A 27,186-nucleotide genomic window follows, 5' to 3' on the forward strand; every position below is an offset into this window, starting at 1 on the left:
TGGACACTTCCTCAGATTTCCATTCTTTGCCACAAAAAAAAAAAAAAAAAAAAGCTGTATTTTTATATGTCCTTAGAGTTTAAGACTAATTTCTCTCTACTTTCTAATTCTTCCTTTTCCACTTTCCCTCTTATTTCCTTATTGAATAAAGCATATTTCTATATCCAACTCTGTGTCTATGTGTAATCTTCCCTGCCTTGACCAGTTTGGGTGAGAGGCTTCTCCCTTCACTCCCTCCACTGCTTCTCCCTTCCTCATTATTTGTATAGATAGCTACTTGCACATCCCCATTATGTGAGATAACTTCCTATAACATTCCTTTACAGCCTCCGTCACCTCATGTATTCCTCTTCCCCTCTCTTTCTTTCCATTCTTAAGATCATCAGGATAAGACAGAACTACTCCCAGTCTATTAACTTTAAGTCTAACTTATTTTATGAATCTTGATGATAGAGTTCAGAGGTGACACATTTCATCTCATATTAAAATATAGGTTGCTTATCCTGGTTTGTACCTTAAAATTGTTTCTTTGGGTTTACCTTATAATTCTCCACCCCTTTGTTCAATTTCTGTGCAACTCTGGCCTTTTCATTAAGAATGCTTAGAAATCCATTTATTCATTAAAGGCAATTTTTCCCCTTTTAGGATTATATGTAATCTTGCTAGGAATGTTATTTCTGACCTTAAACCTCAAACCCTTTGCCTTATGGAATATCATGTCCCAAGCTCTCTATTACTTTATTCTAGAGGTTGTATGATTCTGAATTCACTGCCTGACTTGTTTCTGGCTGCATCAAGTCTATTCTTGACCTGGAAACTCTGGATTTTGGTACTTGAGTATTTTCATTTTTTTTTCAGGAGGTAATAGGCATAATCTATTTTCACTTTGCCCTCTGGTTTTTCATCAGTTTTAAGATTTTCTGAAATATGACATCTAACTTCAAGTAGTCTCTTTCTTTTGGGTCAGTTGTCTTTGTTGTGAAACACCTTACATATTATTCTGGTTTTTTTCAGCCTTTTTTATTTTGTTTTTAATATTCCTAGTTCATTCCTAGTTCAAATAGTTCTATTTAGATGATTCTAATCTTTAGATACTTGTTGTTTGAAATTTTTAATCATGAGATTGTGCCACACTGTTTCTTTTCCATTTCCCCCCTCTATTTCTCATTTATTTAAAAAAAAATAACTCATTTAATTTCTTCAAGGAATTATTTTTGCCGAAGCATTTTTTTTTTCTTTCAAGGCTTTGTAGGTATTTTTTTTTTGGGGGGGGGTGAGGCAAGTGGGGTTAAGTGACTTACCCAGGATCACACAGCTAGTTAGTGTTAAGTGTCTGAGGCCACAATTGAACTCAAGTCTTCCCTGACTCCAGAGCTGGTGCTCTAGTCACTGAGCCACTTAGCTGCCCCCTTATTATGCATTTTTGAGTATCCCTGCAGCCAACTAGATTTTTCAGTGGAATTCTTTTTAATAGTTTTTTCAGGTGATATATTGTGCTTTTTGTATTTCAGAGGCAAAAAAACTGAACTGGTCCTGTTGCTTTCTTGGGTATTGAGATTGTAATATTTCAGAATCTCAGGGACAGATTAGACTAGAGACCTGAAAGTCATTAATGGTAAGCTGCAGGACATTTGCTCACTGTCTCTTTGGTTTGACCATGCAAATTCCTGACTCTAAATTTGGGTCTGCTAATGAACTCATTTATCATGAGCCACCTGAGAAGTTCTGCTGATTCATAGTGACAGATCTGCAAGGTTTTTTGGTTTCTACCTAGTCATTTCTTTGCAGCCTTCTGATTGGTTTGGAAATTGGAACTCAGACCCACTAAGTTCATGGGGTCTGAGCCATGAAACTACTGCTTGCTTCTGAACTTATTCCTCTAGGTCTGGGGTGGAGGACCTTTTGTTTCTGCCAAAGGTCACTTAAAAACTCAAGCAGTGGGAGACCACTGTGCCTAGCTTTCAGCTCAACATCAACTGAGGTTGCCTTGATAGGAACCGACCAAAGGCAGGGCCTTACACAGCCCAAGGGCCAAATGTTCCCCACCCCTGCTCTAGCTACACAGCCAGACAGCCAGGTTCTAAGATCCCTCCCTCTCTGCAATCCCTGGGTACAGTCTCATCATCTCTCTATCCTAGATCTATGACCTTCAACTATCCTTTAGCACTTGTTCGCACATGATGTGCACATTGTATGGAGCTGCCCTGCCTTGTCCTCCTACAGTTCCTGGAGGTCAGACCCCAACCCCCAGTGTCCTCAGACCTCTTTGTCTTTCTGTGGTAACCTGGGATGGGAAAAAATAACTTACTTTTTTTTCTCCTTAGATTTCTCATTCAGAATTCAGTTTTATGCATTTTCTAGATATTAAGGGTAGAGGGAAGCTCACTAATTCTTCCTCTTATTTTACCTTCTTGGCTCTGTTTTCCATATGACCAACTCTTCGGATAAATTTTTATCAGAAATAGATTAAGAAGAAATCACAATCTTCAAATACTTAAGGGCTGTATTGAAAAAAAAGGGATTGGTCTTTCTTAGTTTTATTTCAGCGGATAAAATTAGAACCAATGTGCAGAAGTAATAGGAAATCAGATTTCATAAACATTTTCCCCCTATTTATGGCTATTAAAATATGGTGGTGAATTTTCCTATTAAGTTCTTGTTAACTCAAAAATTATTTGAGAAAATGGTCCTTTATAATTACTTATTTATGTAGCCTTAAAGGAACAAAATACATCTATAAATCAAACAGCTTAATTAGGATTAAAGGTAGCTATAATCTTTATGGTTAATCTCCTTATGGAGGGAAGAAAAACAAATTTATTTTATCTTTACCTCTCTGGAACCATTATCAAAACATGAATTCTGATCTCTTTCAATATTGTTTTCACTTACAATATTATCATTGATTGAGACCTCAACTCAATGCTATAGGACTGTCGTATGGGAAACTTCAATAATTTTATTTATTTTTCGTTATTAAAACACCATTCTCTGTCCATATACACAATATATATTTATTATTGCATCTTTCATTCTAATAAAGGACTAGAAATTAAAAGAATGTCTACTACTTTTGAAGAATGGTTGAACCAAATTAATGTATATGAATACATCATATTAGTTCCATAGGGAATGCTGAAAGAAATGGATTTATAAAAACTTGGGAAGTCTTTATGAAATGATACATAGTAAAGTGAGCAGAAACAGAAAAACAATCTATATAATAACACTATTTAAAAATGGAAAGACTTAAAAAAAAAAAAAAACTCTAGTCAATGCAATGATCAACCATGACTCCAGAAAACCAATAATGAAAGATGCTATCCTTCACCTGAGAGAAGTAGGGGAAGAGTTGTTTGACAGGCAAAAGGAGATATACATTTTTGGAAATAGTCAATGTGTGAATCTATTTGCTTAATTATACTTTTGTGTTATAAGAATTTTTGTTTCCTTAAAGGGGGATTAGGGGAAGTTAGGAAAGAGAGTAGCAATAATGATGCTTCCAACCCCTCCCCCCCAAAAAAAAAGAAAAAGAAAAAGAAAAAGACTCACTGAAGCCAATTTTTTTTTACTGTACAGAAAAAAATTCAGGAGACTCAGACAAGCAGGACAGTTTTGAAACTAAAATGTTGAGCCAGTGTTCTAACCACAGGTTCCAAACTTTTATCAAAGAACATCATTCTACATAAACATATAATTCAAGTCAGATAAACTTAATGCAGACAAATTTAATGAATTATAAAGGAAAATGTATGTAAAGATAAAATTAATAGTTATCATTACAAAATAAATTATTCTAGAACTCATGTGCCTTAGTATACCTCATTATTTTGAAATAAAATAACATTTAAAAAATTAAAATTTATAAATACTGGTATATTGTTTTAAAATACCTTAATGTTAACTACAACACATTTCACAATTTGAGGATTACTAGGAAAAAAAAATTAAACCACATTTGGTCTTAAAACAGTTTTACTGTCCATCTAGGCTGGGGACATGTTTAATACAAAGAACCAACAATACATGAAGCAATAACTAGCATTCTTTTCCCATTTTTGTGAGGGCCTTTGTATCCATTTGACAACTTTGCATTGGTTCCAGCTAAAAGATAGATTATGGTGGCCCATGACCATGGTAAGATACTTTAGTGTCCCTGAAATGAGTTCATTTCAACTTACCCAACACTCTTAAAATGTTAATAGCAGCACAATGGTCATTCAGAAGAACAAGGATGATCTGTGCTTGTTTTGATTTAAACTTTTTTAGGAATAAAGAAATGACAAGCTTTTTTTTCCTTTTTAATTATTTGGTTGTCTTGGGAGTCAGGAAGTTCTGGGTTCAAATTTTGCCTCTTATATTTCCTAGCTGTGTAACTGTAGACTAGGCTTATCTGAATTTCATCCTCAGACACAAACTTTATCTCTTAAATAACAAATGGATCTCAAGGAGGAAATCATCCTTAACATACTGACAGAAGAAATTTGTCACATAGCTAATATTAATCAGTTATGGCACACTATAGAATTTTCAGAAGGAAATAGACAAAAGTACTTAAAAGGTAAACTTGCAAAAAGATGGCAATTTACCATTACTGGATTCTAATTTCTTAAGTTTATGAGATTGCCAATACCCATTTTTTCATCAGTACAAACTTTCTATTTCTGAAAATATAATTTTAAACAAGCAGCAAACTATAAATGGCTCTTAAATCCTAAGAAGTTCTCTGGATATATATGTTTATATTTTGGCTGAATAGTCACATGGATACTATAAAGATAACGGCTGTGTAACACTATTCTGTGAAAGTTTCTTCCTTTTCCCATGATTTCTTCAGTCTTTTTGCTGATTGATAAATTCTTTTCTAAAAATTCTTTGTCTTCATGGTATAGTTCATCTCCTGAAAAGTATTAAAATTTTAATTATATAAGGTATTATGTCACAAAGCATTTCAAGCTATCAATAAAAGTTGAACTGTTACAAGAAAAAATATAAATAGGAAAATTTTAAATTTACAGTTCAAGTTAAAAGAAAATTCCAATTTTTATCAAGCAGCAAATGCTATAAATTTGGGGGTGAAATTTAAAAACTTTTCCCATGACTTTCTCTTAACATTTCTTACCAAGTTTTCAATTAATGGCCAATTATTTCATCACTATAGGAAGCTCCCAGCAAAAAACACTTGGGAGATTTGTAATTTAGTTGTTTTTTGTTGTTGTTGTTGTTGTTGTTGTTGTTGTTTTTCTTTTCAAAATACATGCAACCTTGTGTTCCAAATTTTTTTCCTTTATTCTCTCTCCCTCTCCCTTAGACATCAAGTGATCCAATATATATTAAACTTGTGTGATTCTACTATACATATTTCCACTTGTACCATATTACACAAGAAAAATCAGATCAAAAAGGACAAAATTTGAGAGGAAAAAAAGAGACAAGCAAATAACCAAAAAAAAAAAAAAAAAAGGTGAAAATACTATATTGTGATCCACAGTAAGTCCCCAAAGTTTTTTCTCTGTATGTAGATGGCTCTCTCCATGACAACACTATTAGAACTGGCCTGAATCATCTCACTGTTGAAGAGAGACATATCAGTCAGAATTGATCGTTGTATAGTCTTGTTGCCATGCACAATGATCTCCTGGTTCTGCTCATTTCACTCAGCATCAGTTCATGTAAGTCTCTCCAGGCCTCTCTGTATTCATCCTGCTGGTCATTTCTTACAAAACAGTAATATTCCATAACATTCATATATTATAATTTATTCAGCCATTCTCCAATTGATGAGCATCCATTCAGTTTCCAGTTTCTTGCCACTACAAAAAGGGCTGCCACAAACATTTTTGTCCATGTGGGTTCCTTTCTCTCCTTTAAAATCTCTTGGGATACAAACCCAGTAGAGACACAAAGGGTATGTACAATTTGATAACTCTTTGGGCATAGTTCCAAACTGCTCTCCAGAATGGCTGGATCCTTTCACAATTCCATCAACAATGCATCAGTGTCCCAGTTTTCCCACATCCCCTCCAACATTCATCATTATCTTTTCCTGTCATCTTAGCCAATCTGAGAAGTACGTAGTGTCACCTCAGAGTTGTCTTAACTTGCATTTCTTTGATCAACAGTAATTTGGAGAACTTTTTCATGTGACTAGAAATGGTTTTAATTTTTTGTCTGAAAATTGTTCATATCCTTTGACTATTTATCAATTGGAGAATGGCTTGTATTATTATAAATTTGAGTCAATTCTCTATATGTTTTAGAAATGAGGCCTTTAAAAAAAAAGATCATAAAAGCCCTCTAAAAGGACCCACATATACAAAAATGTGGCAGCCTTTTTTTGTAGTGGCAATAAACTGGAAACTGAGTGGATGCCCATCAGTTAGGGAATGGCTGAATAAGTTGTGGTATATAAATGTTATGGAATATTATTGTTCTAGAAGAAATGATCAGCAGGATGATTTCAGAAAGGCCTGGAGAGACTTACATGAATTGATGATGAGTGAAATGAGCAGGACCAGGAGATCATTATACACAGCAACAAGACTATATGATGATCAATTTTGATGGACGTGGCTCTCTTCAACAGTGAGATATTCAGGCCAGTTCCAATGGTTTTGTGATGAAAAGAGCCATCTACTCCCAGAGAGAGGACTGTGGGGACTGAGTGTGGATCACAACATAGTAATGTCACTTTTTTGTTGTTTGCTTGCATTTTGTTTTCTTTCTCATTTTCTTCCTTTTTGATCTGATTTTTCTTGTGCAGCATAGTATTTATGGAAATATGTACAGAAGAATTGTACATGTTTAATAACATATATATTGGATTATTTGCTGTCCAGGGGAGGAAGTAGAGGTAATAAAGGGAAAAAATTGGAACACAAGGTTTTGCAAAGATGAATATTGAAAATTATCCATGTATATGTTTTGATAATAAAAAATAATTTTTTAAAAAAGAAATAAATGTAATTTTATCAAAACCTTGAATATAAAAAATTTCCTCCATTTTTCTGCTTCTCTTTTAATCTTGGCTGTGTTGGTTTTTGTTTAAAATCTTTTAAATTTAATATAATAAAAAAAATCTCTGTTTTGTATATCATAATATTTTCTAGTTCTTTTTTGGCCATAAATTCTTTCCTTCTCCACAGATCTGAGAGGTACACTATCACTTGTTCTCCTAATTTGCTTAGAGAATCACCATTTATGTCTAAATCATGAACCAATTTTGACCTTTTCTCAATACAGTGTCTTAAGTGTTGGTCAATGATTAGTTTCTGCCATACTACTTTCCAATTTTTCCAGCATGTAATTTAATCTTAAAGATGTGCTTGCAGCACAAATAGAATTAAGTGACTTGTCCAGAACCAAAGAGTCAGCACTTGTCAGAGGTGGATCTTGAATCCAGATCTTCCAGATAGAGCCAACTCTCTAGCCATTGTACCATCTTTCCTCTCTTAGGCAGTATCGACATGTTTTGGTTTTTAAATGAAAGATGCTGTCAGGTTCTGTGATTTGTGTATTTATTCATTCATTCATTCCACAAAAACGTGAGAATCCACTACCTACAAAGTCCCATGTTAGGAAATCACAAATATATCTAAGACCCAGCTTCTAAGATTGGAAGTTTATCATCTAATATGAAATGACAGGTAAAAAATATAAAATAGTAAAAAGTCCTATAAAAGTATAAATCCCAAAATTAAAAAAAAAGTTATGAAAATATATGGCACTTTTATAAAGCTAATTCAATAAGTAAAAATAGCAAAATTGGCTTACATAGGTTTAGACTAATCTCTATTCTGAGGGTTAGAAAAATATAGCTATTAATTTTAAAATGACAAATGTGCTAAAGAAGATTCAACTCACTTCCAGTTGATCAATGATGGACAAAAATAACTATACCCAGAGAAGGAACATGGGAAGCGAATGTAAATTGTTAGCACTACTGTCTATCTACCCAGGTTACTTATACCTTCGGAAGCTAATAATTAATGTGCAACAAGAAAATGGTATTTACACACATATATTGTGTATCTAGGTTATATTGTAACACATGTAAAATGTATGGGATTACCTGCCATCGGGGGGAGGGAGTGGAGGGAGGAAGGGGATAATTTGGAAAAATGAATAAAAAAAAAAATGACAAATGTGCAACATTTTACTCACATAAACAGAAAAATGACAAAATATTTACATATGTCCATAAGATATAACTTTCTAGATAAGCATTTCTGGGTCACATTCTCTTTATCCTAGCACTGACTATGACTGCTATGTCTCTTCTTCTTTCCCTCCATCCCAGCACCCCCTAGTCCTTTCAAGTGAAAGAGACAAGAAGTGCAAAATCCTTGATCCTGTCTGGTGTCATCACTGCCCTGGATTGTTCCGCAATTCAATTCTATCAATATTTATTAAGCACTAATTCTGTGTAGAGCCTTATTTTCTAGGTTGGTAGATACACAAAGCCTTAATGGAACATGTCACCCTATGAAATAGAGAGATGGCATACATAACTAATCTTTTTCCTTTTGATCTGGATTTCTGATTTCACTACTATTGTAAACTCCTTCCACCAAAGCAGATGGTAATAGAAATTGGTCTATAAAATGAATAGATTTGACTAGAAGGCCTCACAGTTATGTTCAGTTCTAGCTATACAACCCTATGATTTGTACTTTGGAGAGCTGGTTGTAACACTGAAAAGTTAAGTGACTTGCTCACAATAACATTATATGTCAATGGCAGGATTTAGATCCAAATGTTCCTAATCTCAAGGCCAATCCTCATCCATTGTCACACTATTTCTAAAAGACATATTATAAACAACCGTAATGCACAATAAAGAATGATATGTGTATTAGAGGAGGGAAACAGTCTCGAAGATATTAACAGGGCAGACAAATTGGATGATGTTGGCCCTGACAAAAAGAAAAGTTGGAAAGTGTAAGCTCTTTTGTAAAAGGGAATTGTAAACAAATTGTATCAAGGAAATACAGTTCTCACAACAATTAGAGAAGGGTTGAACAAAATGTTACATATAAATGTTATTTTATTGTAAAAAATGATGAGACAAATTCAGGAAAACCTGGGAAAATGTGTATGAACTGAAGTAGAGTAATGATCAAAACCACAGCAATTACATAGTGACCAAAATTCAAAAGACAGACTCTGAAGTCTACTTCCCACTTCTTGGCAGAGAGGATTAGAGTTGAAGAATGAGATATGCAATTTACTTGACTATTCTTATTGATTATAAGGGAGGGTCTCTAATGGAGGTAGTAAAGTTGATGGATACTGATAGTGATACAAAAAAAAAAAAAAGACTAATAACTGAGCATTTTTAAAAATATAATGTTCAAAAGTAGCCACAGACAATGGCCAATAAGCCTAATCTTTATTAGCATGTCTATTATATCCAGTTGATATAATACCAATTTGGATTTTTGAACATGTGCTGTAAGTAGATGTTCTATAACTGGTTCCAGTCCACTAATTGTAGCAAAAGAGATGGACTTTTGATTGAATAATGAACCAGAAGTAGGATATATTCAAAAGATAATAAACATCTAAAGGGAACTTCTTACTGTTTCTTTTCTGATTATTCTGAATGAACCGAATAAACTTTTTGTTGGGAGAGAAACCTAAGGCTTTTACCATTCCATCAGGACTACCGGTATGTGTCCTGGGAGCACATGATTGCTGTTGCTTCTGCCTCCCTTAACTATTCTGTTCTTTGTAGCTGAACTTCTCAAAAAGGCAGTCCAAAACAGGTGCTCCACTTTCTTTCCTCTCACTTTCTTCACTACATTCTGGCTGCTAACCTTATCATCCATTAAAACTGCTCTAACGTTAACCATTAATTTCCAAGTTGTCTGGTCCAATGGTCTTCTCTCAACTGACCTCTCTATAGCCCGGACCACCAGTGATCCTTTCTCTTCCTTGATACACCTTTCTTTCTGGGTGTTCAGGATATCACTCTCCCTGCTTCTTCTCCTACCTGACTGCTGTGTCGATCTCCTTTGCTGGAGCCCTCTCTTATCATGACCTGTAACCATCACTGTCTTTCAGGGTTCTACCCTTGGCCCTTTTCTTCTTCCTCTGCCTTAGTTCATTTGGTGACCTCATCAGGTCCCATGGGTTTAACTGCCATCTTTCTGCTGATGATTCTGAAATCTACTCTGCCCCAGCCTCTCTGCTGACCTCCCATCTCCCATGTCCCAAGTGCTTTCAGATATTGCACACTGGATGTCATGTAAATCTTAAAGTCATCATGTCCAAAACAATCCATTACTTTTACCCCTAAACCCCTTGCCCTCTTCTCCATTACTATAAAAGGCAAGACCATGCTCTTGGTCCCTCAGGCTCCTAATACAGAAGTCTTCCTGGAGTCCTTGCCAGCTCTCACACCCAATACCCAGGCCAAGGCATGTGATTTTGTCTCCATAACACTGCTCAAACAGGCCCTCTCCTCTCCTGCCGCCTCTCTGGTGCAGGCCCTTCTGGATTCCTGTCAGAGCCTGCTGGGGATCTGCCTGCCTTGGGTCTGCAATCCAATTTTCATTCAGCCACTAAAATGGTGGTCCTAAAATCCTGGTCTGATTATGTCACTTTCCCTCTTCCCACTCAAAAAACTCATGAGGCTTCCAACTGCCTGTGGGAGCAAATACAAAATTCTCTGCCATTCAAAGCCTTTTATAACCGAGCTCCCTCCTCCCTTTCCAGTCTTCTTATACCTTATTTCCCAACGTGTGCTCTTTGATCTAATAACACTGGCCTCTCAGCTGTTCCTTGCACAAGACGTTGCATTTCTTGGCTCTGGGATTTTCTCTGGCTACCTCTCATGCCTGAAACATTCTCTCTTTTCTGCTAGGACAGTTGACCTCCCTGCCTTCCTTTAAGTCACAGCTAAAATTCCACCTTCTACAGAAGGCCTTTCCCCAACCCTCTTAATTCCAGTGCCTTCCCTCTTTTAATTAGCTCCTATTTATCCTTATAGTTTGCTCTGCATATATTTGTTTGAATGTTGTATCTCCCCATAACACTTACCTTTTTGAGAGCAGAGACTGTTTTTTTTGCCTCATTTTGCATCCACTGCCTTGGGACACAGTAAATGCTTAATAAATGTTTACTGAATAAATGAATGTCTATTCTTCTTGGTTTTAGGTACAGTACTGGAGATAACAAGCAGCAGACATTCAACAGCTGAAGATCATATGAGGATTTGTGGGAGGTGCTGAGCATGTGGAAAGTACAGCAACTGAGGCCCTAAAAAGTGACCTGTGTGACAGCCCATTGGTGGTAACAGATAAAGATTCAACCATCAGTTATCCCACTCGTGGAAGTGAGTTGGGTGGGGTGAATACTTTAGTATGAGCCCACTCCTCTTAGAGAATGAAATGATAGATCTTAGATGAAATATTTGTATGAGAAAATGTTTTGTAATCTTTGTCTCACTGTATCTTCTTAATACATGTTATTGGGTCATTTCAGTCATGTCTACTCTTTGTTGACCTCATTCGAGGTTTTCTTGGCAAATTTATTAGAGTGGTTTGTCATTTTCTTCTCCAGTTCATTTTACAGATGAGAAAACTGAAATAAGTTAAGTGACTTTCCCAAGGGTCACACACCTAGTAAGTGTTTAGGGCCAGATATGAATTCTGGTCTTCCTGACTCTGGGCCCAATGCTCTCTATCCATTAAATCACTTAACTGCATATATGTATTATACGTCACTGAGTCACTTAGCTGCATAGATGTATTATATGTCATTATCCTTTTGTATAAGCTAATTAACATTAATTGATTAAATCAAAGTATAAAATGAAATTTTAGTAACATAATAAGGTATTTGGCCTTAATTTATTCTCCAAACAATGTCCAATAGGACATTGAGCAGAATTTGCACTTCATTAAATTGTATTGTGCAAAGCTAATAATTTACACTGATTCTAATAAAAATATTTTAAATTGATCAATTTACCTGGTAAAAGCTGCATTGCTCCATCTAGAGTTAGCAATGTAATTGGCAACCATCTTTCACATCCTTCTGAATTCCGGTCTAAACAAAATCCGTGCAAATCTGATAAAGAAGCAAAGTTTACAAGTCTTCTCATCTCATAGAACTGAGGAGGTGCCAACCATATTTCTTCAAATGCAAATTTTTTTGTTGCTTCTGTTGGAGTTATCCACTGTGAAAGACAAAAGTCAGTTTCTAAAAGTCAAAAGTAGCCACTCAGACACAGGAAAGGGATACAAGGCAAAATTTTTTTGTGCTTTTTCTGTTCAAAACAGAACTCATCACAGAACTCATCTTCCCATCTAGCCCCACCCCTCCATTGAACTTTCTTATTTCTCTGGAATCTTCCAGTCCTCCAGTTTTGTATTTTCAACATCATTTTTTGATACTTCATTCTCCCTTACTATATATAACTAACAGATCTTAACATTTCTACCTTAATATTTTTTGTATCTCTATTTACAAAGTTACTACCTTAATCCAGGTCCTCATCACTGCCCATCATTTTCTTTCTTTTTTTTTTTCCCCTCAGGCTGGGATTAAGTGACTTGCCCAGGGTCACACAGCTAGGAAGTGTTAAGTGTCTGAGATCAGATTTGAACTCAGGTCCTCCTGAATTCAGGGCTGGTGCTCTATCCATTGCGCCACCTAGCTGCCCCCCATCATTTTCTTAAACTATTCCTAATTGGGCTTCTTGTTTCAAGTCTTTTTCCATTCTGCTGCATACAAGATCTGACTCCCCTACTCAAAAAATTCCAGTGGCTTCCTGTTGCTTCTAAAATAAAAATAAAATTTCTCTTTTTTGGCTTTTAAAGTCCTTTATAACCTGGCCCAACTCAACCTTTCTATGCTCATTATACATAACTCCTCTTCCTATAGGTTTCCATGGTGGTACTCTACTTTGGCTTGCCACAGAAACCAGAAGGCAGAGATGAGAAGGGAAACAAATAGGAAACTCAAAGAGTTGGGAGATGGAGTATTATGTGCTAGAGGCCAGTATCATTAGACCATTCCTGCTCAGGCTCCTTTGCTCAGTCTTTATCCAAGTTACAACAACTAATGGCCATCTCACAGGGCTCTGTCCTGGGCCCTCTCCTACCTCTATACTATTTCATTTGGTTATCTGACTAGCTTTCTTGGTTCCAATTATTATCCCTATGCTGATAATTCACAAATCTACTTATTCATCTCAAACCTCTCAACTGACTTTCAGACTACTGGACATCTCAAGTGTCCCTTCTCCTTCCATATAGATATTGGAGCTCTTAGCAGAGCTAAGTCTTAGCTAATGTGTCAGTGATAGTTCCTTAATGATAGTTTCCTTCTTCAAAAGATGCAGGAATAAGTAAAGGAAAATTCAATTCTGTATCTAACATTCCACTTACATGGTGGAAATGATCACTGAGGTAGAAAGGATGGGAACCTTAGAAGAAAGTGATCACTCCAGCCTGAATGTATAATAGAAGAGGAAAAACAGTCTGATATGAACCTTGGATTTTGGTAAAGCAGATTTCAAAGTATTCAGAGGAAAAATGTGTAAGATCCTATAGACTAAAATTCTATAATGAAAATCAAGTGGAAGGGATGGGAGATGCTCAAAAATTAAATTCTAAGTAGGCAAGTGTAGATACACAGAAACAATTTAATTATTTTTTCAAAAGAAATGTAGAGAAATGGAAAGTAGGCTACATAACAGAGAATGACTACAGGAGTAAAGCATGGAATAGAGACAAACAATAGAAACAGAATGGCCAAAGAAGAAAACAGAAGTTATTATTTTAAACCTGAAGAAAAAGTTTAAGCAAAGAATGGAGTAAAATACATGTAGATTACCCAGAAGTCTTATACCTCTATATCTTGAATACTTTCTTCAAGAAAAGAACTAATACTAGACATGACAAGAACTGATTAACATCAGGGGGAAAAAACCCCAAAAACCTGAACATTTCTATTTTAACAGACAGAAAAAGACTATTGTTGATGTGGAAGTCATCCATGCTCATCTTTTTTATCTTTACTTTGGAAATGGGCAAATTAGTATAAAGTTGATAGAAGAATACTAATGATAAAAACATGAGACATATAAATGAAACAAATAAACTCATACCTATTTAGACAAGTTATTGATAGCAGAAAAGTGGAATAAAATAGGCTAGAGATTATATCAACACTGAGCATTTGTGATAAAAAGGAGAGCTGAAGAACCTAAAAAGCATTTTAACAGAAAACGTTTGATTTATCTGCTAAGCAGAGATAGATAGCAAAGGAAATTCCTGTTTGGAATATAAACCTATTTGTAAACTCTTACCAAGAATGATAAAAGAATATTCTGAGCAATACTGCCTCATAAAGAAGAAAGAAGAAATAGAGAATAAAACAATTTAAAAGGAAGCCTAGTGAGACATTTAACTAAGCAAAGTCATATGTAAGACATTTATGGATGAAAATTGAATAAATATAATAAACAAGAAAAATGGGAAAGTTCTACAAAGATTTATGTTAAATTGTTTTTACCACCAAAGACTAAGTACAGCTGTCTACCCTTGGAAGCCATCATCCATTCTTGGATAGGCTAATAGAAAAGGAAGAAGTGGCACTAAAGGGAAAATCAACAGAGACAGATCCAGTATACTTAGAAAAGATTCATGTTGGAGGCAACAGTTTGGATATATTGAGTTTAAGATGCCTACAAGACATTCTACCTGAAACTTTCAAGAGACAATTGGACATGTTGTAAGTAAAACACTATGCAAACTTAAATCACTTAAAACCTCAAAATGATAGACCACTAATCTTTATCTTTTGTAGGCAAGAATCAATAATAACTGAAAGGTCCTTTTGTTTCTACTCCTTTTAAAATTACCCACCTATAACTAATGCCTTCATTACTACTCACCTTGGATTACAATAGTCTTCCTATGGTTCCCCTTCAATCCATGATGCCATCAGAATGACATTTATGCATAGATATAGCAGTGTCACTACTCTATTCAAAAATCTTTATTTTACTGGCAATAAACAATCACTGAAGTATTAATTCCTTTGTTGTTGTTGATGTTGGACCATGACTGCCAAGGTGCAAGTAAACTGGATTTAAGTGAGGGAGGGCTAGGAGAGCCCCCTGGCCTTTTTTTCTCTGGAGTCATCTGGAATTTTCACTAGTGGCAAGATATAGAAACCAGACAACAGGAGGTGGCTTTTTAAAGCTAAGATCTTTAAAAGGTCTCAGTTTGACTGAGATTAAGGTTAGATAAGAAATAAGGCAGAGAACAGCCTCTTTTACCTAGTCAAAACATTTACACACATTTTACACACACACACACACACACACACACACACACACACACACACACACACACACACACACCCCAGTAAGGGAGGGGAGACCTGCAGGGACTAAAAGAGAAATAATTGCTGTTCTACATTTACTCTGAGACAATCTGAGCCCAAAGGATGACCAAGTAGGACTAGATCTGGCACCTACTGCAATCAACTAATGAGAGCTTTTGTGATGTGAGTTTAAGTCTAATCCCATGAATTCAAAGAAATCTTGTAAGGTTTCAGCAATCAAAATGTATGTTACTTTGGGTAGACCATCTGTAGATAAGGGTATAATACTTTATGTGAACAGAAGAAAGGGAAAAGAAAGAAGAAGGAAAAGAGGCGAAAGAAGAGGGGAAAGGAGAAAGGAGAAAAGAGCAAAGGGAAAGAGGAAGGAAGAGCTGTATCGCTCAGATGGCTAGTTCCAGTTGGGTCCCCAGAGGGACAGCCCCTGCTCCTATTCACTTATTTTTCCTTCATTCTGGAAGAAGACCATGACGTCAGGGAGGTGATACCATGACATGCCAGCTCTCTATCCATTATTCCATTCTGCCCATGTTGATGCATGCCAGCTGCTGTTACCTGTAGTTTTGCACAGGGAGCCTGGCTACCACAGAGAATCTGTAAGTAGTTTCTTCTATTCATTGTATGGGACACAGTCTTTTTTCTTCTCAAAGCTAGGTAATGCTATATTTTCTCAAAAGATCTTGTGTTCAATTGATCAATCAACAAGTTCTGGGATAGAAAGTTATTTTTGCCTCTATGACCACAGAGGACTTTGCATTGAAAGTTAAATTTCAGGAGAATCAAGGTGAATATGTTTTCAGGGATGAAGACATCCCTGAAGACTATGAGACCAGTTATACTGGTTTAACTTCATTTTCTCTCCCACAAATACTGAGTCTATTATGAACGATAGTAAAGTAGTTGAGTAGATTGGCAAAGGTTAAGTGCATCTGTTGCTGCTTGTTCTTTGGTCTGGAAGAGGCCCATCAGGAAGGTGAACTGGATTTAAGTGAGGGAGACTTCACAGCCGTGGCAGGAAATATTCTGATGGGACTCTAAGCTAACCTACAGAAGCAGCAGCAGCAGCAGCAGCATAGCCAACGTATATAAAGCAGAGCTTCTAAAATGGAAGATCACAGAACTATATGGGGTCGTGTAACTGAATGTGGGGGTCATGAAATTATGATTCCACATTTGAATCAGTATGTCTTTGATTTGTATACCTAGTTTATATACCTGGAGTCATATAAAATTTCTCGGGCAAAAAGGGGTCACTAGTGGAAAAGTTAGAGAAGCCCTATTATATAGCACCTACTATATGCCAGGCACTATGCTAAGCACTTTACAAAATTATCTCATTTGATCCTCACATTCCTGGCAGATGGACATTATTATGATTCCCATTTTACAACTGAGGAAACTGAAACAAAGCTAAAATAAGTGACTTGCACAGGGACACGACGCTAATAAATATCTGAATCTACATTTGAAATCCTTAGGTCTTCCTGACTCCAGACCCAACACTGTACCACTTAGCTTCTAGATAGAGCACCCCTAATGAATGCCTTCTCTCACCCAGTCACAATATCGCCTTCAAACTCTGCCCTCCTGAACAACGGTCTCAGAGCAAGTTCTTCCCTCATCAGTCTTTGTTTTCACTGAGGAAAGGAGGCATAGTTGGATAGGGGATTACATTATCTTTCCCTTCAAACCCATCCCTCTTTCTGCTACATTCATCACCATTCTTCCAATCTCCCAGGTTCACATTTAGGGTCAGACAGATTTTTGTGGATGCCTCTCATTCCACATATCTAATCAGTTACCAACTCTGGTCATTGCTCAAAAGTATTGCCCTATTTGGTTCCAGCCTCATCTTGTTCCTTTTCATATGCCCTCCAACCCTGGGAAACTGTAGTGGATCTGTATTTCACGAGCCCTACCTTGTATTATCATAATTTTTCAGTCATATCTGCTCTGGCAGATACTGGAGAGAGTGGTTTGCCATTTCCTTCTCCAGTTCAGTGCTCCATCAAGAGCTCCAACCTAGCACAGTTCTTAATTGCAAATGAGTAGCAACATTCCAATAGAAAAATAAATCCTCAAGGGCAAGGATTGTTTGTTGTTTGAATTACAATGTATTGTACATTCTGAATTAGAGCTCAAAGAGATCTTAAAAGTTCACCGAATTGACTCAATTATTATATCTCTGTGCCAGGCAATGGGTACGAGGATTGTTGTAAGAATTTTTCTGACCGGATATTCCATATGCAGATTGTTTCAAATAAATTCTTTTCACCTAAAAGCCTCCTCTGCTCCACCCAGTTAAAGCACTGACTCAATTCACTGCAATAAACGTTTATTAAGCACCTACTAAGCAGTCAGGCCCGGTGCTGAGTGCCTAGTGGAGGGGCGCAGAGCCAGCCAAGGACGGACTGGGAGCCAGATAGTCCTAGTTCTGCTATCAGCTCTCTATCATCCCCGCGCTTGTAGAGTAGGTGGTGTAATTAACCATTCTTACCCCAACTTTACCATGAAACAGACATTTAGAGATTTGGTGGCTTACTTGTCAATGTTCCCCGCAATTAGATGTCAAGGATTAGGCTCTAAACCCAGATCTGGTGATTCCCACGCCTGCCCCCTGCCTCTGCACCAAGCTGCCATCGGGGAGCTTGCAATCCCCAAAACACAGGGGAATGACAACTATGAGTCTAATAAATATACGCATAAAGGACTATTATTCTAAGGACGAGAAGAGGAAGAGACCCAGGAAGCGAAAGTATGTCCTCAGTGACACTCGGAACTCCCAGTGCAGGGTTCCCGCTACCGTTCCCGGGCTTTTGGTGAGTTTAGGAGGCTCAGAAGCTCTCCTTTAAGGGGACCCCTCCCCTTTACAGCGCTCCTAGGCCACATCCAGGAGTTTCCCCTTTACCTCGTAGTTAATCGCTTCTTGCATGTCCAGGAAGGTGTGGGGTTTGCTCTGCAGGCAGCAGACGTAGAACCTCGTGTCAAAGCGCCTCCCTCCCTTCCTTACAAACGGCGTGAGCCAGTTACTCCACTCTTTCAGGGCCCAGATGTTGGGAGCGCACCCGAGGCGTTGGCACAGCTGGACGAACTGGTTAGGGTCTTCCTGAACCTTGGCCCTCCAGGCGTCTAGGTCGGCAGGTGGCGCATGCGCCCGAGCCAGGCGCGGGGCCTGGACACCCGTGGGGAGCAGCAGGAGGATCCCCGATTCCTCGAAGGTTTCCCGGATGGCACAGATGCGGAAGGCCACTTCGTCAGGGATGGGAGACAGGGGATAAGGTCGGGGCCCTAAGGCCACTTCGGGGTAGGTTTCTCTGGGATGCCCGGTCAGTTGCAGGCCGAAGGTTGGCGGGCCGTGGTGGGGCTGGAAGACCGGGAGCCAGTCGGTCGAGCAGTCCGCGGCTTCCAGGACGCCCCCCGGGAAGACGTGGGCCCCGGGCAAGAAGCCGCTACTCTGGGTGCGCTGCAGCAGCAGTACTTCGTAGTCCTCGGCCGCGGCCGCCGGACTCGGCCCGGGGTGCGCACGGCCCACGGCCAGTAGCAGTGTGGCGGCCCGGCGCCACTGACGCAGAGAGCCCTGCATGGCGGGCCCGAGGCGGAACAGGCCCGGCTCGGGCTGACGGGGCACCCGGTGCGCAGGGCTCCCTCCCCACGCCCCGTTAGGGCGTTCCGCGACTCGCTCGCGGTTAACGGAGGGGGCGGGCGGCTGCGCCAGGCGGGGCTCCCGGGCCCCGGAGGCCGGGACGGCACTGACCCCTGACCTTGGCGGAGGGACCGCAGTGCCCCAGCAGGGGGTGACATTGACTCCCGGCGCCACTTCTTCGTTTGTCACACTAGGTAGGGAAACCTTGCCTGTCTGCCTAAGGGGTATATAACGATTTTTCATTAGCTGTTCTTAGAAACTTCCAGTTAGTGGTTTTAGCTTTTCTTCTTAAGAACTTGACAAAGATCAACAAATAGGAAAATTCAATATTCAGAGAACAAAAAGGCAATTGCATATAAAACTGAACTTTTGTTATGTAGTTTTTAAGTGTATATTAAATTTAATATATTTACAAAATTACCTTACTTTTCTGAATCCTGTTCTGAACTTCTGTGATTTTTAAAATTTATCATTGACATTCCTTTGAATTTTTTTGCATTTCTGCTATTAACTCCCAACTCTGCTGTCCGAAATAGAAGTCCTCCCATGTAACAGATAATATCATCCCAATAAACTGAATGGAAACCTCCATCTGCATCCAGAAAGAGAACTGTGGAGACTGAATGTATGTAAATCAACACTTTCTAAGTACACTTTTTCTTTTTTTTTTTCCCTCCTTTTTTCCCTTCTGATTTTTCTCTCCCAACATGATTCATAAAGAATGTGCATGTATAACAAAAAAGTTGTTTCTTATATGTAACTGGGGAAAATAAAAATAAATAAATTATATCGTGAAACCAATCAAAACAACACTTTAGCCACATATGAAATTGTATGTGTAATTCTGTACTTCTAATCCATCACCTCTTTGCCAAGAGAGGCAAAATCCTTTTAAAATGTCTTTTAATTTATATCATCATATTCATTGTGCATATTATAATTACTTCACTCCCCATCAAATTACACAAATCCTTCCATATTTCTCTGAAGTCTTCATGTTTTCATTGTACTATACAATAGTATTCTGTGATACTAACACACCAAATTTTTTCTGCTCTATCCCAATTGATGGGCACCTTATTTCCAGTTTTTTTCTACCACATGTTGTGCTGCTATGAATATTTTGATATATATTGGAGTTGGTTTTGGTCTTTGATTTCCATAGGGCACATGTTGGTTAGTTCCTTTTCTTATTATTCTAAATTTAAATCTAGAATGGTTGGAACACTTCTCAGCTCCACCAACAATGTACTGTTTTCTCAGAGCCCCTCTAACATTGAATGTTCTCATCTTTTGTCATTTTTTACAACTGGACAATTTCTTCCAGTTTTAGGGACAGTATATCACCAGCCTTGCACTGCACCACATTGTTGGACTTCTTGTTCAGTGGCTTTTATGTTGAGTCAGACAACGCTGTTCAAATCCTATGAGTTTAAAATCTGCCTCAGATTCTTTAGTATATGACTAACTTACTTAGCCTTTTTCCAGACTCAATTTCCTTATCTGTATAATGAGGATAATAACTACCTACTTCACATTGTTAGGAAGATTCAGCTCAATTCAATAAATATTTATTAAGCACCTACTAAATGCCAGACCTTGAGTAACTAGGTGGGGTTGACAGAAAAAGACTGAAGTATAGATGGAATTACTTCCTGAGGCTAGCAGGAAAGGGGTATCTATAGGGATCAGTTTAACCTTTTAGTCCCACCTTCTATAAAAGTTGTCCAGTCAGAAATCCAAGTTATACCATACCTTTGAGGCTAAGTTTCCCCTATAAATCTGTCCATGGCTCATGCCATCTTTGCTGAACTCTACCGCACCCTTCTCCCATTCCATAGGCTGTCTCTTCTCATCCCCCATTTTTCTCCTAACTCTTTTAGGGTGCTAAATCCCTTTTAGCATTTAGTCTGCCAGGTAAGGGCATTCTTCCACTTCATGGGTATTCCCTTTCTCATGTTTAATCGTGAATTTCCTTGGAGTTGTTGGGCAGCAAACACCACAGCGAGTGATCCTTGGCCCTTTCTGAAGCTACCTTTGAGGAAAAGGATCAGCTTATTAAAGAAGAATCTTGCCAGCAATGACTGAGACACCCCCTCTCCCATGATTGTAACAGGCCAGTCTGTTTCCTTGGTCTTTATAGAGAAGGACAGTGGAGGCATCCTTGAACTTCTACGGAATAAAACCTCTTGCCATATAACCCAGAAAACTCCAGTCAGCTTTTGAATGAGCAATGGCCCACCCTCCACAGCACCTTGTAAAAAAGCTCAGCTGGAATAGAATCAACACCAGATGCTTTCCCATAGGAGAAGAGCCTAATGGCATTCAAATTGTCTTTTTCAGTAGAAATGTGACTTGAGAAAGATTGACTTCAGCCTGAGGTAAACTGTCTATGGCTTCAGCATTGATTGATGTCAGTCTATTGAGAACAACACTATGGAAGTGTTCAGCCCATCTCCCTAGGACCATGTTTTTAACGCTAATCAATGTGTCTCTCCAATAGTACTGAGTAGTTGAAATGTACCGTATGTGCCTATAAATAACCTTCAGTGCATCATAAAAGGACTTTGGATCGTTACTATCAGTATAAAACTGAATGTGAATATTTAGCTTGGAGAGGATAAGTTTAAGATGAGTTAAGCACTCTGCCACTCATTGCCTTCATCACTCTCACATCCTGCCTGTTCTTACAAGGGCAGAGTCTATAAAATGCCAGTGTTTGCTGTGTGGGTGTAGTCATGAGGTTTTATTGTGTTTAGGTAAATGGAAGTCAGTGCTGGTGATGAGAAGGTCTTGAACCCTGAGACACATTTAAGGATAGAGGATCATGATGAAGAGAGGGTTGCAGCTAAGAAGACAGATTCTGAGAGAGTGAGCTCTGTGGGGTTTTGTTTTTTTAAGAGTTAACAGCAGTTGCAGAGCTGCTATAGCTGTTTGGTCATGGTTATCAAGGTCAACCCAATAGGGAGGAAGGAAGAACAGGTATTCTCTACTTTTCATATTTGAGGAAACTGAGTGAAAAAGTGATCTTTGGAGAAGTGAGATGTTACTGTCAGATCATCTGAAATATTTGGAAATTGACTAAAAAGGAAGGGAGCAAAGGAAAACAACAACAACAAAAAAAAAGCACTTACAAATGCACTAAAGTTAATTTACTTTTTATTCCTAAGAGAGTTGCTCAGAGCCCACTTACTCTGATTCACAAATCTAGAATGCTCAAAGAATATTTTATCTGGTGTCTAATGACTTGACTTTGAAACATGGTTCTACTTACTACCTGTGTCATCTTAGACAAGTCATTTCAACTCTCTGAGTGTCAGTCCATTTGTAACAGGAAAGGGTTGGACTAGATGACCACTAAAATTACCATTCTGTCCCCTACTCCCACCTCTGGCTCTAAATCTATGATCCTATAATCATAATCGTGTTTCCCAGCCTGTGATATAATAAAAGTCTCAGATTGGAAGGGTCTTGGGTGTTTAGAAAGAATTGCTAAATATAAGCTCATTGACAGAAAATAAAGGAAAGGAAAACTATGGGATAAACATTTTCTTATATAGAATAATAAAGAATATTTAGAATGATGGCCCTGAATCACTAATAAAAAGTTAAATTATGCTCATTTTCTTCTGTTTTAGGGGGATGGAAAATAGAATTTTTTTCATAAAGAACATTCAAATCCACCAGAAAAGCAGGGCAAATAAAATATCTATACATTTCTATCAGCAAAGTCCTGTGAATTTATGATATACAATCTGAACTTGGCCCTCACAGTTGCTAGGCAATCCTATGTCTTTCTGATAAGTTCATTCTCCTCCTTTCCACAAAGACTCTTCCAAACACTTTCATCCTTCTTCGAGCCTCCTATGCCTCTCTGTCTCCACATCTTCTCAGGTGAGAACAATTTCATGTTTTACAAGAAATACTGACGTCATTCATTGAGCTCTCTCTTCTCCCTCTTCCTCAGCTCACATCACTCATATGCCTTCTTCTATCTCCTCATTCACCCCTACCTCATATGAAGAGATGGCCTATACTTTACCAAGGAAAGACCCTCTACATGCATGTCCCATTCCATCCTCTCTCCTTCAGTATTGTCCCCTCCGCCGATTACTGCCCACTTGCTATCACTTTTTTTTCAAACTCTCCCTGCCCTCTCTAAGGTCAAAACATGCCTCACTTTGTCCTTCTATCTCTGATAATTATCATCCTATATCTTTTCTGCCCTTTGTGGTTAAATCTTTGAGTAGGCCATCTATAATAGGTGCTTCCACTTTTTCTCCTTTTACTCTTTTCTTAATCCTTAAAACTTAATTTTCTTAATAATCTTGCTTCTGACCTTATCATCCAACTCAAACTGCCTCTCCAGTGTTACCAATAATCATGCAGTGGTCGAGTCCAGTGGCTTTTTCTCAATCCTCATTCTTTTTGACCTCTCTTCAGCCTTTGACATTGGTGGTCACCAATCTGTGATATTCTTGTGTTTAGGGTTTCGGTTCACCATTCTCTCCTGGTTCTCCTACATTTCTCTCTGGTTCTTCTCAGTTCCCTTTGCTGGATCTTTATCCAGGTCATGCTCTCTGATGGTAAGTGTCCCCCACTATAAGGGCCCTTTAAATGGGCGGACACAGTGCATCAGGAGATTGAGGCCTGGAAGTAATTTCTGTGAATATTAGGACTGCCCTTGGGTGGGATCTTGGCCACATTGAGATAGCTTCGTAATGGGTGACTCTCTCGATGATTGGCTGTGTGTGTGACCTCCTCACAGGCCCTTTATAAGCCCACTGCAGGCAGCAGTCGCTCCCTTTAACCTGGCGCTCTTCACCCTGGCTCCCTAGCCTGGGTGGCCAAGCCAAGATGGGATTGCCAAAAGAGGTAAGGATTTTGGTAGTGAATAAGTGGGTCTTCTGACCAGGTGTTCACTCGGGAACCAACAAGTCAGGGCATCAGTCAGGGCATTATGTGAGTAGGTATAATAAAGGCTTTTAAGATTACACGTGGCTGTTCTTGAGCGTGCTACCAGTTATTCAACTATAGATTCAAGAGATTGTGGCCAGAGATCTTTGAAGGCCTCAGAGGAGGCGAGCCGGGTAGAGTTCACACTGCAAAGGTCAGTGGGCAAAGGTACTCTGTTGGGCCTAGGGCAGACTAGTAATAGTAACTGCCAGGAGAGCACGTTACACCCCACGGTTCTGTCCTGGGCCCCTTTCTGTTCTCCCTCTGCACTACTTCATTTGATGAGATCATCAGCTCCCCTGGATTTAGTCACCACTTCTGCTGCTGATTCTCACAGCTACCTATTTTGTCCCAAACTTTCTGCTGACTTCCAAACTCACATTTCCAACTGCCTTAAAGACATTTCACACTGGATGTCTAGGACATCCAGTAGACATTTTACATCCAAAACAGAACCCATTGTCTTTGCCCCTAAGCCCTATCCCTTCCTATTCCTCCTGATTACTGTAGAGGGCAATGCCATCCTCCTAGTCACTCTTGTTTGTCCTTTTCTTAAAGAGGATCTGGACAACAGGGAGATAATGCCAGGACATGCAAGTGGGTTGGATTTAAGTGACGGTGGCTGGGCAAGGTCACTGGCCTCACCTCCTCCTCCAGAGCCCTCTGGGTCCATGGCCAAATACAGATCAGGAGGACTGGAGATGCTGTGGGAAACTGTGGCCTTGGTAAGCTAAAGTCTTCAGCAGATCTTATTTTGACTGAGGTGGTACCCATTCAATGATTAAGGCTAAGTAGCAAGTGAGGTAAAGAATCTCCTCTTTCACCTAATCAAAAAAACCCAAAAAACCAAAAAAAACCCTAAATATATAAATAAAGCTGAAAAGGAAAGACCCTCTTCATTTCTGGCCAAAGCAGAAATGACTGCTATTTACATTCAATCAGTCAGTTCCCAAGCAAGGCCCCAATAGGGCGTGGCCTGGGACCTCAGAGTGGTTTTGGTTTAAGGCATGGTCCTTAAGGAACAAATCTAGCTCACAAACCCCGAGATCTTTTGGGATGGTTCAGAAAACCAGAAAAGGGGGGGGGTGGCTTTTAAGCGGGCGAGATAGCCTCACCACGTAGGAGTCATTGGGACCGCTCACCGTCCCCACCATCACCCTGACGGACAGACCTTTGATTCACCCTTGTAGCATCTCTCAAATGTGCTCCCCTCTCTGCTCTGACCCTGCCCCTCCCCTCCCCACTGTTGCAATAGCCAGTGACGGGGTCTCTCCCACTCCAGTCTAGCCTCCAGTCAGTGGCCAAACTGGTTTTCCTAAAGCACAGTTCGATCATGTCACCCCTGCAGCCCCACCTCAATAAACCCCAGTGGCTCCCTATTGCCTCCAGGAACAAATAATCCTCTGGTTTTCCAGCCTTTCATAATATCCTCCCCCCCCCACTTTCTAGTCCTTTTTCACCTTGTTCCCACCAATGACGTTATGTGGCGCCAAGGGAAGGGCTTTGGGAGAAGCCCAACATTGGGGGGCGGGCCCTCTGAGAATGACCCTCCTCTTGGGCAAAGGGCAGGTTGGTTCAGGAGAAGTTACAAAGTGAGGGATACAGTAGACACTAGGAGAGGCAAATGGGAAATAGAGCGGGAGAGCTCGTGAAACAGAACTCACAATGGCTGCGTGGAAAGGAGCACCGCGTGTGTGTCGGGCCTGCCCTTGGCTGGCAGGCTAAGTCCTGAAAGGCCCTTAGCTACAAGGAGGGGAGGTGGCATGGGGAGCACAGAGGGGTCACGCGAGACACCACGTGGCGGAGGTGGGTGGGTGGGGGCTGGCGGAGCGACCAAAGGGAGGGCAGGGAACGGGGCCTGGGCCGTAAGGGGATGTAGAGGGACTGGGATCTGTGACAGGCCGCGGCAGGGGGAGGCGGCCCAAGCCGGAGGGGGGACCGGGAGCTGGGCCCCGCTATCCGAGCCTTCTCCCAGCCTGCTTCCGTCAGTGCTCCAGAGTTCCGCCAACCACACTCGCCATCCGCGACACGGGGGGCTGGTTCCACGCACGCCGCGCCCCGCCCCCCCCTCTGGTGCTCGGCCCCAGCCTTCTGCCGTGGGGCTTCCCTGGCTCCCTTCGGGCCCCTTCACAATCCCCTCCTCGGGGCCCACTGGTGACTGCCGCGCTTGTGCGTGCGGCCCACACCAGATGGAGACGCAGTTGGTAAACAGTGAGCAGTATAAACCAAAATGTGACAGAGAGCAGGTACCACGTCTTAAAACCAAGCCAATCACCAAGCAGCCGGGGCCGTTCCTCCGCACGCGGCTTCTCTCCGAGTTGGACGCCGCTTTGGAGGGGGAGCCTTTCCTAACTCCCCACTTCTAGTGCCCGTCCTCTCCCTTTAATTATTCTCTTTTTCCTGTGTTTGCTTGTTTGCCCAGATTCTCCTAGACTGTGGGCGGGACTGCCTTTTTCTCGTTTTGTATCCCTAGAATTTTGCACAGTGCCTGGCACATCATGGGCGCTTAATAAACGTTTATTGCCCGCCCGCCCGCCTGCGTGATGGTCACTGCAGAGTTCAGCGATGCCCTGTCATTATTAAAGGCATCATCACCTCAGCTCCTGCGTTAACTTCGGGACAGAGTTACTAGGGCTCCTGCGGACACGGCCCCACTGATTACGGATCTTTTATCCTGTGGTCCAAACTCCTCAGCAGAGACAGGGAAGTGGAGCCCCGGAGGAAGGCGCGCCCGGGACCCTGAGCCCGTGACGCCGCAGCTTTTCCCACCACAGCTATACCCACGGAAGCAGAATGATGCTCCAGAGCCTTTCAATAAAGAAATAGTAATGCTGAAGTCCGAATCGATCCATTTAGCTACATAATTTTTAGAAAAAGAGAACAGTAAAAGGCAGGCTAATGCACTTTTTTGCTAAATAAAAATCTTTTTCCTTTCCTCTCCATAAAATAAATCTAGGCCATCCACTGGGAATAATGTGCACTCCCTTGATGGAAGTTCCTATCATGGAAGGGCCCAGCTGCTGCTCTCTCTCTCAAATTCCTCTGCAACAGAAAGCTAATATCCTGTGTTTTATGTCATTAATTATTTAGTTTCTGAGATTCTTCCGGTAAAACGCAAACATGGCTCACTGTGTTTTGATATATCTTATATAAGAGAGGCAGTATCAGTTGAAGATGTTATCTCAGTGTTGCATAAAGCAATTTTCAAGCCTTTTCTCTAGGTCAGA

General features: G+C 39.9%; 1 protein-coding gene across 1 annotated transcript; it reads right to left on the reverse strand.

Annotated features, from left to right (window-relative positions):
* Positions 1-3,552: 3,552 nt before the first annotated feature.
* NUDT19 (nudix hydrolase 19) lies at positions 3,553-19,212 on the reverse strand. Its single transcript, XM_074293244.1, has 3 exons — positions 18,269-19,212; positions 11,977-12,184; positions 3,553-4,900 (listed from the first exon to the last, which is right to left on the reverse strand). The coding sequence occupies exons 1-3, from the start codon at positions 18,941-18,943 to the stop codon at positions 4,695-4,697; spliced, it is 1,089 nt and encodes a 362-aa protein (XP_074149345.1). The 5' UTR covers positions 18,944-19,212; the 3' UTR covers positions 3,553-4,694.
* Positions 19,213-27,186: the final 7,974 nt, after the last annotated feature.

The sequence above is a fragment of the Sminthopsis crassicaudata genome, chromosome 2 (assembly GCF_048593235.1).
Source record: "Sminthopsis crassicaudata isolate SCR6 chromosome 2, ASM4859323v1, whole genome shotgun sequence".
Lineage (NCBI taxonomy): Eukaryota > Metazoa > Chordata > Mammalia > Dasyuromorphia > Dasyuridae > Sminthopsis > Sminthopsis crassicaudata.